Source organism: Furipterus horrens, unplaced genomic scaffold, assembly GCF_987537825.1.
Source record: "Furipterus horrens unplaced genomic scaffold, mFurHor1.1.pri manual_scaffold_1, whole genome shotgun sequence".
In the NCBI taxonomy this organism is placed as follows: Eukaryota; Metazoa; Chordata; class Mammalia; order Chiroptera; family Furipteridae; genus Furipterus; species Furipterus horrens.
Window position 1 is genome coordinate 50,045,870 of NW_028327171.1, and position 12,743 is coordinate 50,058,612.

The following is a 12,743-nucleotide window of genomic DNA, read 5'->3' on the forward strand; positions in this document are numbered from 1 at the left end:
GGGACCGGGGTGAGGCAAGTCAAGCGTCTTGGTACAGAATGTAAATAGGCTCCCACTCGTTCTCAGGGCGCTGCAAGGGCCCGACGTGCTCGGCAGGCCCTGCTGGCCTCACGCTCGTCCGGGCCCTGCTCACACTTTTTAAAGCTTTTCAGAGACTTTCTTAAAGAGAGTGACACATTTTACCCCAGCTGAAAATGTCTGTCCTTCCAGAGGTAGTGACAGGTAATTTTCATTATTTGTGGTAGTTATGCTGTATAAAGTCACTGATAACACTGTCCTAGCCAATACTAAACCATTCATTGTTCCTAAGGGAAATACAGGATTAGGTTTCTGTGACCCTGTGGTCACAGCACTTTCAGCAGCTGATCAGTATGTAGCCTTGCCTTATGCATGTTTCTGTTTAAAGGCACCTTATTTAATATATGCTGTTGACTCCTTAACATTGAACTGATAGCCAAAAGCACTATATTCATGCCCAAATGAAGCTTATCTGACCTGTATTTTCTCCATAAGGCACATACATCACAGCCTTCTTATACTCAAAACAGTAGGCAGCACTTCAGCACCACACTTAGGAACCACTTTAAATAGCAAATTCACCACCACCACCACCAAGAAAAACACCGTGGAAAATGTGGCACTAAATAGCCCCCGGAAAGGATGCTTGTTCACAGCACAAGCACCAAAACAAAAAAGCAGAGCCAAGTCATGTTCAACATCAGCTGGGACATGCATGGCCAGCTCAGACTTTTGTCACCCTGCTCATGTCTACAAGTGACCACTAAGCGCTGCAGAATATTGATTTTCATGTTACAAATAAATGTTTGCAAGTAGGCGAATTCATCATTGCAGAACCCATGAAAAATGAGGATTGGCTGTCCCAATGGTTCTAGAGGTCTTCATTTTTTTCCCCTCTCCTTCTGCCCATTTACGTAGGTGAGGGGCCGTGAGACATACGAAATGCTGTTGAAGATCAAAGAATCCCTGGAGCTGATGCAGTACCTTCCTCAGCACACGATTGAAACATATAGGCAGCAGCAGCAGCAGCAGCACCAGCATTTACTTCAGAAACAGTGAGTGTGTCCATGTGTCATTTTATGAGGCGTTAGTAAGAGTAATGTCACATTAGGATGATTGGTGGGTGATGCAGAGGATGGGGTTAGGAGACCTCAGGACATACTAGGTTCAGATGAGCTGGTGTGTGGTACCTTTTTCAGTTTCAACAACTTTCTGTGTTTATTATAACCTTCCCTTTGAGAAGTTCCACGTATATTCTGAAATGGAATCCAAATTAATTTCAGCTGACTTACAAAGAGACTCAACTAACAGAATTGGTTCTCTTCTCTCTACCCCAATGCATGCACATCTATCAATATAAGAATTTTGAGTATGCATTCTATTCAAATAATAATATGTATATTTCAAAACATGTAACCTTCCCTCATCTCAGTGGGTTATGTTGTACCTTTAAAGGGATAAACACAAATGACATTTGGGAAAAACCATGATAGAGTAGGGATAGCACATAGGTTTTACTGTAAGTGACTTCCTTGAGTACTGTGTTGTAAATGATTCTGAGACCTAGTGTATGTTCCTTGGGACAATGCCTGCATGCAGAAGAGCCAAGTAGCATCACATTGTCATGTTTTAGCATCCCTGTTCTAGGTTGTCTTCCAGCAATATATTTTTACATAAGTTAGGCCAGATTTTGGAACCATGTATATATATATATAACCTTCTATATATTAGTTTTTACCTTGACTCTTGGAACTTGGATGGTGTTAATTGTTTTATGACTAACCAGAACAGAATAGCTTTTATAAAAGGAAGGGAATCAGGACTCGACTTGTACTTACTTAGTCCTCTGCAGTTAAGAATAATCACTTGCTAACTTAATTAAAATACTATGTCTGGACTGGAAGTATTGACAGAGTCTCTGTAAATATATATATATTATACATTGTGGGCACATTTGACATTTGACTTTATACTTCAGGCAAAAAGAAATGAAGCCAAAACAATCTTGCCTAAGGCAAAAATTGGCATTTACAGTAGAAATGTAAATGAGCAATACATCATATTTTTCTCACATAGTTTTAGCTACTATAGAGAGATAGCTATGGAGAGTGTAATAAAGAGGTCTCGTTGTTCTTTTCTTAACGAACATAAATGCAGTTGAGGATGTCAGGAGGCATCCTCTAAGACTTGTTGACCTTGGGGTGTGGGGTGGGCAAAGGAGGGATAGAAAAGATGTGCTGTTTTAAAGGACTTTTAGGCTCTTGAGTGTTTAAGAACCTTTTTACATGGAAGGGATCTCACCATTTACTTTTAGCATAAAAGTTTTGCAAATCATAATTTTAAGGTCTTCAGTAAGGCTGAGTGGAAATGTTAATCACAAGGTTCCTTGGGAACATGGAGTATTCCAAAGGAGAATTTGAACTTAAAGTTGAAGACAAAATTTCTATTGCCAATCCCTATAGACTTCTTAGGAGATCAGATAAAAATATATGTTAACATACTCAAGTGTAAAACTGATTTAGTTCTTATAAAATCATATAACAGGGATGAAACAAACAGACTTGTAATACCACTTACAAACACAGAGAGGATAAGAGCCATCCCCAAAATATGCATGTAATAGTATTAAGACACTGTCCCAAATGACTTCCAATTCTCTCCGGAAATGTTTGGCTCAGCCAAAATGACCTCAAAAGGATGACACAGTAGCATATCATGCTGACCTTTGCTCTGTAGTCCCCTTTTGGTCTTCTTTCTAATTAACAGGAAAAGTACTGCCAGGCCAAATTGATACCTATTAAATAGTGTGGTTTAAGAAATCTGACCATCTAGCTTAGAGTTAGCTTTTTTTTTTTTTCCCCCTATAATAGACCAGTAGTAAATGCCATAAGCTCTCTGGTCCATAGCCTCTCACAGCTGCCCAGTTCTGTCCTTGCAGCACAGAAGCCACAGCTAGCCAAAATGGAAAAAATGAGAGTGGCTGTTACAGTATAGCTTTACTTTTTGGCCACTGAAACTTGAAATTCATATAATTTTCACATCATGAAATATTCTTCTTCTTTGAGTTTTCTCACCCTTTAAAAATGTAAACTACATTCTTTACCTATGGACCAGATTTGGCCCATTAACTTTATTTTGAAGGTCTTGTTCTAGATAAATGAGAGGCTCTTCCTTCACTGCTTCTTGGGGCTCAGATTTTTTTAATGGGAAGCTGATATGTGTGTCTAAAGTACAGAGATAGTAGAGATTTCTTTTGGCCCAGAAGGTTAAGCACATCCTTCCAGACTCAAAGTGCGGTTAATAATGCAACCCCATTGTCAGCAAAGACTGGAATTGACTTGACTTATATAACAAACCAGCAGTAAAGATATGTTGAGTGAAAGCATGAAAAATAAACATGAGAAAGATGGGATACCTGCCTTCCCATAGGTTTACAGTTTAGTGATGAATTCATAGTCAGAACACCTTTGAATTTTAAGAATGCTCTGGAAATTTATTCTCAGCATCATGTAAATTAGGACAATTTCAAACAGCTTCACTAAATCATGCGATAAAGGGAATAACTCGACATCATAGTTCTAGAGAGTTTATAGCCAGGAGGATCTACCTCAGTCAGTGGAGAACAAGTGATATTTGTGTTTGTTTATGTGGCATACATGAGAATACAGTGCCTGGTATCCCCATATGATCAGTTATCCAGTGCTTATTGTCTGACTGGCTGGCATTGGTTTAAAGAGAAGTTATTGTCTAATTCTTATTTCCTAAAGCAATCTATTTCATCGAAGAAGAAAATGCATCTTAAAAAAAAGCCCAAAAGATTTTAGAGACCCATTGTCACTTTTTTGCAGGTGTAGCCCCTGATATGTAGTGAGGAATGGGTAGCTTCATAATTACCTGGGGTGTCCATTTAAAGTATCATTGCATGTTTTTTAGTTGTTATCTCAGTCTTATAAGAGCTAACTTTGGATGTGATAATTTGTGCATGAAAATCTAACACTGCAAAATGAAATCTTTGCAAAATATAGGCATTTAGTCTAATTCCGCCTTTGTTACATTATGTATATGTGGCTTTCCAATTATTGATATGCAGCTATATAAATTCTTTGGTTGCTGTATTCTTCAGCTGAGTTTTTTCAGCTCCTTTATTTTCATGCATATCTCCCAGAAAGAGCATGAATAACTAGATAAAGAAAAATACAAATTTAGTTTCCTGGCAATCATTTGAAAAGAATAAATCAGCTTGGAAATGCCTGTAATAACCTGTGATTTTCTTTCCAAAAACATAGTACCAAGTTTACGCTAGTAAGGAATTAATTTCATGCTTTTCTTTATAATAGAGGGAAAATTAGTGTGAAGGGAATACACTCTCTGTAGAAACATGACAATAACATGTTTTCAGTTTAATTACTTCTCTTAGATGCTTACTATATGTGTTCTCTCTGCTTGATTTTCATTTGCGCATGGTTTTCCTTTTTCAAAAATGCCTTCCAATTACCTTCATGATCATAGGCTTTATGAAGGATAAATTTTACATTGAGCTTTTGTGAATCAAATTGTTACGGGTATAAATGGGGTTTTTACCATTTATAAATAAGTATGATTTTAGCTGATTTGCTCACAGTGGAATAAACAAAGGGGTTATATTTATAAAGGCCAGAATCTAATGGGAGAACATATTGAACCTATTTTTGAACTAGACACCTTACTTTCATATTTTCAAGGAGCATTAACTCTTAAGATAGCTTTACAGAAACTACTTGAAATATTTTTTACCATCTTTTGTGTATTTTGGACCAATACTTTTTTTTTCTTTCTCTCTTATTTTTTTTTTTTTTTTCATTTTTCCTGTAACTAATTTCCCTTGGCCTCCATCCTGATCTCAGGCAGACATCACTTAAAATCGTACTTGGCCTAACCTTGATTTCCCATGGAAAATTACAATATTTTTAGTTTCTATAGGATGGACTCATTTTAATATGACTATGTGATCTACTGAGGAGCCCTTAGTGTTCTTTCCCTTTATGATCACTTAATGGTTGTGGCTCATTAGTAATACAGGTGACAGAATATTAGCTCGGAGCAGGATCTTCAAGACCATAGTTTGAATGCCCTGAGGCCCCAAGGAATACACTTGTGATTTTTATGGCCAGTTCATAATAAAGCTAAGATGAGAATTAGAGTTGGAAGATATAGCTCTTTGCAATGTTTTGGTCTTCTTCATTAGTTAATGAAGTTATAATAATAAGACAAAAGCAAGCATCTATTTCCACTTTTCTGCCTCTCTATCAACCAGCTGATACTAATCCTTGTGGTTTCAGTGTAAAATCCAATCTCTTTAGGCAAATTTGGATAGGATTTTCTTCAATAATGTTGATAAATTTTTCCTCAGATTCATGTATCTAAGGATACAAGCAATATTTTCAGGATCATCAATGTAGAAGAGAGTAGAGGACACAAATCTCAATGTTAGATGTGATTAATACCATTTTTCTAAGTTTTATTTAAAAATCTCCCACATTCCCAGAAATTTGTTTAGAATTGTCAGTTTCATAGATTCAAAACCAGATGAATATTGGGAATTCCATGTGGTTCAATCTTATAGGTCATTGAACTGCACGAGCTTCTTACAGTGTAGTAAGTGTTACTCTCTGAACTTCAATAATAGGAAGTTGTCGGGGTAAAGATTCATTAGCCCTGAATGATAATGAGGATAAAAACTCAGATTAATAAAATTCAGACAGGTCAGATCACTTTTCTAAGCTCTCATATATCACTGCAGAAATTATCTCAGTTCTAGGTCTCAAAATTTGAACCCCTTGTGGTTCATACACTTATCAAAACTAAAATACGATTTCATTCAAGCTTTACACCATGAGAAGTCCCAAATGTAATATACAAATGAGGAGTAAAAGCTATAGTCCTTTAGTTGACAGTAAATTACTTTTCTATTAATTTGTGTTCTGACACATTTTTAAAGACGATCCCAGTTCTTGCTGGTGAAGTGATTTACTGAATCCCAACCCTAACAAGTAAAAATGGCCTTGCTCCTTTGCAAGAAGTAACCAAATGTGATTTAAAAGCCAGTTGGGAAACAATTTCCAAACAGTTCATGGGATTGCACAACCTTTAGCAAAATAAAGGGATTTGTTCCTGGCATTTTTGTGGCATACTTGATTTCTTAATTATGTAAAAGTTGCTTTCACAAATTTGATATGTGCATTTATAGGCCAAGTTTGTGACTAAAGGATTAAGATATTTATCCATTTCAATCTGGGCACATACAAATGCTCATTAATAGTCCTTTACAAATGCATGATGATGCAGCCCCCAACCTGATAAGATCATATTTCTTCATACTTCACAGTTAGACTAGACAGGAACAGTAATTAGATAACGTAATTGGAAAGATGTCATTTTTCAAAAGATTAATTCTTGTCTCTGCATTCCCTTTTTCAAAGAATCAAATGCAATATGCCAAGCACTGTGCTGAGCACCTTGACCTACCTTTTCTCAGTGGTTCTCACCTGACTCACTTGTGGGGCTTGTTAGAACTATTTATGCCTGGACCCCAACCTGGTCTCAGAAGGGATGCAGGAAAATGCATTTAAAAAAATTATAGGTGATTCAGAGCCACCACCTTACCTAATTCCTTTGTCATAAAAATCTCGAGAAATTATCTCCACATAATTTTAAAAGAGAATAAAGAGGAATGAGCGAAAACAGCTTTATGGGTGCTCTGTTCTATCCTATGATCATGAACGTGGGAGGATGTGTTTCTGTATTCAGTTGATTTGAATATTTGAAGTCCTAAGCTTTCATCTTTTGTTTTCTCTGGTTCCTCTCTGCAGTCTCCTTTCAGCCTGCTTCAGGAATGAGCTTGTGGAGCCCAGGAGAGAGACTCCAAAACAATCTGACGTCTTCTTTAGACATTCCAACCCCCCAAACCGATCAGTGTACCCGTAAAGCCCTTTCTCTGTATTTTGAGTGTGTGTACTTCCTGTGCTTCTGTGTGTGTTTGTGTGCACTTGTATGTCTACCCAGCCCTTGTAAGCAGGACCTGAAGACACTGGCTCAGAGACACAACTGCTCAAAGTCACTAGTGAAAAAATCTTTGAAGGGACTCAAACTTTACAAAGAAGGACATTTTCTGCAGATTCTGTATTTTTAGATCTAACATTGACCAGTCTGGAACACCTGTGTTTATGAGCTTTTGTGTTTTTCTTGGGAGGAAGGACCTTTGGTTGGGAACGGGCATTAAGATGTGTATTAGAACCCTTTTCTGTTACCTTCTGTTGTGTTTCTAAAACTCATAAAGAAGCTTTTGAGCAGGTCTCAAACTTAGGATGTCTTTTTAAGAAAAGGAGAAAAAAAGTTTTTGTCTGTGCATAAGTAAATTGTAGGTGACTGAGAGATTCATTCAGGCCCTTTTAATGCTGGTCATGCAGTAATATTGCAAATAGTAAAGTAAGGTCTCAGGTGTACTGCTGGACAGAAAGATGATAATTACTGTAAGTAGCTAGTGTGGGGGATGTTCTTTCATTCTTTTTTAAGAACTTGCTTTATTAGTATCCTCTCCTCATACATAGGTAGAAAGTTCATTAATGTCTGTGTCAGATCCCACCCTTGCCACCATATGTCAGCATCCGTGATAGTTTTCCTTGCTCACGGAAACCGTGAAGATGTATGCCCCAAAACTTTTGTTTAGACACCAAGGCAGGTAAACCTATTTTCTTATTTTAGTAGGAGGGTAAAACCACTCCAATAATATTGTTCTAGGCAGTTATATATCATTCTTTAATTCCCAAAATGGAGTTCAAAGTCTTGTCACCAAATTTATGATTAATGTGTTTGATTGGCACTGCTGTTCCTCTGTTCTACTGTAACACTAGCCATATTGCTGACCTTGCTCAAACTCCTTTGTCCAGGAGCCTGGTGTTTTGTTTATGTGATGTCCAAGCAGACACGTGTGGAAACCAACACTCTTGGCCTAAAAATTAAAAGATAAGAGCTGATGGCTTTTTTTTTTTTGTTCAAAGAGTTTAGAGATTCTATTTCTCCATTTTAAAAACATGTTTTAAAATAATGTAAAGACTTAAAGACATTAGGACTCTCCTTTCTCCCTCATCTCCCCACACCAGGTCACCAGTCTTGACTGTGTCACCACCAAAAACGATTACTTGTTATTGAGGCTGTTGCTTTATGGATGTGTGATTTTAATTTTCAATAAACTTTTGCATCTTGGTTTATCTTGCAGTTTTTTCTTTTCTGTCTCTCTTGCTTTTTAAAAATTCTTTAAATACTATAATATTTTTATTTAAGTGCTTCAAACATCTAGACCTACCATGTGTAAGTCTAGAGAAAAAGAATAATAGAAGAGTTACTTTGGTTCTGTTTACACTCTGATCAGCATTTCCTGTTTTTATTTAAGATTTTCTGTATCAAGGTCATCAATCCTAAAAATAAATTGCAATGCCTACACTAACTTGAGAATATACTTTAGTGCTGTGTGTTTAATTTCATCATAAGGAACCATGCACTATAGTATTGGGTTGGCCAAAAAGTCTGTTTAGTTATTTTCTGTAAAATAAAAGATAACGTTTTTTATTTTCATCAATAACTCTATTGATTTGGGTGTTTTGAGTATATCAGCTGTCTCCTCCATGGTATGATGTTGATTGTTCTCATTTGATGTGTCCATTTGATCGCTGTCAGCTTCAACTGCTCTACCCCACCATGGAGCATTGTCCAGTGAAAAATCTCCAGTACAAAACTTCACAAACCACTTTTGACGCATTCAGTCAGTCACAGCACCTTCTCCATACACTGCACAAACCTTTCTATTTTTTGCATTTCAGTTGAGTTTTAACCTTTCTTGAAATAATAAAGCATAATATGCAAAAATGTTACCTATTTTCTTCCATCCTCTATATTAAAAGAGCTACACAAAAATTCACCAGTTTTGGTAAGTTTTTTTAATACACACTGGTATGACAGCTGTCACAATACAATCTAACAATTTTTTTTTCAAATGAAAAAACAAGCGCTACTAGAGCCATCTAATGGAAAAAAAACAAATGAACTTTTGGCCAACCCAAAATAATTTGTTCACATCTTTGAATAAGTCTTGAATTAGATCTTAAGTTGCTAAGTTTACCAAAAGGAGTTTGAATCGCATCCAAAATTATTAAATAATTTGACTTCTATGACATAATTATTAGAAAACATTCATCCAGAAATTTTAATCGAAGCTGGTATCCAGTGTTTTTTTAGAAGAAATAACAATATATTCCCATCTTTGAAAAATTGTGTTTAAAAGCTTTGAAAACAATTGTTCTAAATAAATATAATTAATTTAGGGCTTAAATAATATAAGAAAAAACATTTTTATGTTTGAGTTAAAAGTATATCAGTAAAATCAGATGATCTTGTTAAATTTGCAAAGTGTTTTAATAATTTTGATTTACAAATTCTATAAAGGGTTAATGAGTATGCTTAGTTCTTTAATGTTTGCCTTTTCTTCAAAATTATTTTTTTCTTTTACCCTATTTTCATGTATTGATAGTGACTTTTATATAAATGCACATATTTGAACTGATGCAAAATACTTTACAATTACAGTTGATCTGTCTAGAACTTAAAATGCTTCTCTTTGTATTTATAAGCAAGATTATCAAGCTAGTGAGAAAGGGTACAAGCAGGGCAGTAGTGGGCAAAATTTAGAGGAGAAACAATCATTTTCTGATGGCTCATGTCTTCCCTTCTTACAACCTTCCTCATGCAGGGGTGTTGTGCTGTACCCCTCATACCTCTTTCCCATCTCAGATGTGTACGCCGGAAATGGTTTGATAAAATTGGTTTACTCTGAGGTATCACCAAATTATGCTAAAGAGTTGCTTTTTAATTGTCAATGGAAGATTTAAGACAAAAGAAGGAATCCTTTGATGGAATTCCAGGCATCCTCAGCAAAGTGGTAAAGATGACATTGAATTTGTGTCTTCCAAGAATTTTAGCTCTTTGCCTCCTAGAGAGTCACTAGACTTGCAGTCAGAAAATGTGCCTTCTTATCTTGGATGATCTAAATGTCACTCATAGTGCTGAGATACTGAATTTAATCTTAGCAATGTATACAGAAGCCTCAGTTGTTAGAATTAAGAACCGGGACTTCACTTTACCAGGATCTCTCTGCAAAAGTGGAAATGCATGAAGCATGCCTCTTTACATTTGGGTTCCTAGGAAAATCTAGTATGCCTTTGGAGAAAACAGCCTGAGGCATATACCTTGTTATTTTTCTGAAAAGAGCTATGTTCTTTCTTTTTAGTTTTTTGTTTTGTTTTGTTTTGACTTGATGGTGATGGGAGTGGGGTATGAAAACCATAATGGCACAGGTCCTGTCATTCTTAAATATCTTGTTCATATCCTCAGATTCACTATCAGTCTTTGGGGTTGTCTACTGAAGGATTGTGACATTATATTTGTAAAGGAAACATTTTTTACAAAGGTTGTTCTTCAAGGCCACAAATTTGTTCAGCCTTGTTTGCTTTTCCACAGCACATAGAGATTATCAGAATATTCTTTGTATGTCAGACATTGCAAACTTAATATTAAACAGACTACTTGATCTGACCTTTCACCCTGTGCCTTTAATACTCACTTTTACATTAAAGGAGAAGTGTTCAGAATTTCTGATCTGTTCAGACTCTCTTATTCCCATTCATTCACTCACCCTAATTTCTATATTTGTTCAATTAAGAATCCTTGCCACTTCTTCGTATTAATTCTTAAACTTATGCATCTTATCCCCTTAACCAAACACTAAAGCATTAAACATTTGGGGATTGAGGGGAAGAGTAAAGGTAACCAATGTTTCTTGGGCACCTACAAATTATATGACAATTTCCAGGGATTTTACATAATCTAATCCTCCTAGCAGCTCTTCTAGAATGTATGGGATGGCTGTTGTGCAGAGTAAGAAAATGAGATTCAAGGCCCTTGCATAACAAAGTCAATTAATTTGTGTCAGATCTAGAAGGTTAACCCAGATGTTTTGGTTGACCCCCAAATTCGTGTTCCTTTTCCATTTGCCTGGAATTTCTAACCAACCTTCCTCAGAAATAGTTTAGGTGGCTTGAAATAACAAATTAATAAAATGGTCAAAAATACAGACCATAAAGGGAAAGGGAAAAGAGACTTGTAACAGGATTTGGAAAAAGGCATTTACTATAACTGAGGGTCCAGGGAAAATGCAAAGCTTTAAAATATATTTTTTATTTTCCTAATGGTGGACATTAATGGTTCAACTAATGCTTCCACTGGCTTTTGTACATTTGACTGATTTGGGGGAATGGGAGACATAGAGTTCTCTTTAGGTTATGCAGCATTGAACTGCCTCTGGAGTCTGGGCAAACAGGCATCCTAGGTACTTTGTGGTGGACAAAGCTAGAAGAAGAAATGCCTGGCAAAACATCTGTTGACCTCTTTGCTTGTGCTCTCCTGCACTTTGATACGGACTTACAGATGTTCCTAAGTATATCCAACTGTGCTGACTGTTACACATGATGCAGTAGATTTGATGATAGCTGGGGGTTCCCTTTACTACATCCATTGCTCCTGGCTCTATCGTAGTCTCCCACATTCCTCTTATGACTTCACTCAGTTCTTGATTTTGTAACCTGTTGCACACCACTGTCTTATTCTGGGAAGATGCCACAGAATGAAGAAGAAGAAAAGCTCTTGGAGTAGGATCCAGGAGACCTCTCTACTCATCATTTGGCAATGTGTAACTGGGGCACATTTCTTCTTAGAGATGCGTATTTGCCCCTCCATATATTAGGCATCATAATTTTTGCCCATCCCTGCCCTGCCATACTATGTCCTCCTCCACAGGGATGTGCGAATCTTTCAGAAAATGGATAAAGGAGAGCTTGGTAATCTGAAATATTTTACAATTTGGAGAGCTAATTATATAAACATCTGTTTATACAATGTGGATCTATCTGTAACTTTGAATTCTTGAGAAGGGCTAAAAAGAAAAATCAGTGCCCTCCACTCTTAAAAGCAGTGATGGTAACATGCAGCTGAACTGTTAATTGTATGTTAATGGTCATTCACATTTATGCAAATGTGTATATAGCATATTGTTTGAATTCCCCTAGATGTGGAATGGAGCCGTCCCTGTTTTGTGTAATTACGGAGAGCAAGTGTGGCAGATTCAAAGACCAAGTGTATAAGTGTAACATTGAAGTGCCAGAACCATTTTTATTATGATTTCAAACATTATTATGCCATGCTTGTTTGAAAACTGGATTTGTTTATGGAACCTTCAAGATTTGTATTTTATATATAGTTGTGTATGTATCTACATACATACATACATACATACACATGTATATATGCAAATAAAATAGAGACATTCTCTCTCTAATATAAATGTCGCTGCAGCTGTGAGGGGACAAACAGGTACACAATAATACATTTGTTGATAAGTCTAAAAGGGGAGTTTTTCCCATCAAAAGTTAGAAACACACTCAAAGTCTTTATCTTCATTCTATGGTCATAATAATTATTCACTGTTAATGCCATAAGGTCTGTAAAGTTTTTCATCCTATCTTTTTCAGTTTTCACTACAGCCCTACAAGGTAGGTTGGATTATTATCCCCATTTACCCACTGCTCTATGTGCTTCTCAAAGATGCAACCACCCATTACTAGTTTTCCTTCCTCTAACAT

The 12,743-nt window shown here is 36.3% G+C and overlaps 1 protein-coding gene across 6 annotated transcripts in view; it reads left to right on the forward strand.

The window, feature by feature from the left end:
- Positions 1-12,743, forward strand: part of TP63 (tumor protein p63) — a 215,908-nt gene that overhangs the window by 192,345 nt on the left and 10,820 nt on the right. For 5 of the 6 annotated variants that reach the window (XM_090275297.1, XM_090275310.1, XM_090275290.1 and 2 more), the window contains one exon: positions 937-1,073. In XM_090275297.1, the coding sequence (XP_090131423.1) occupies positions 937-1,073 (137 nt within the window). Of the gene's footprint in view, positions 1-936; positions 1,074-6,866; positions 8,044-12,743 lie in introns of those variants that run through there. The other variant, XM_090275318.1, reaches the window with a different exon arrangement.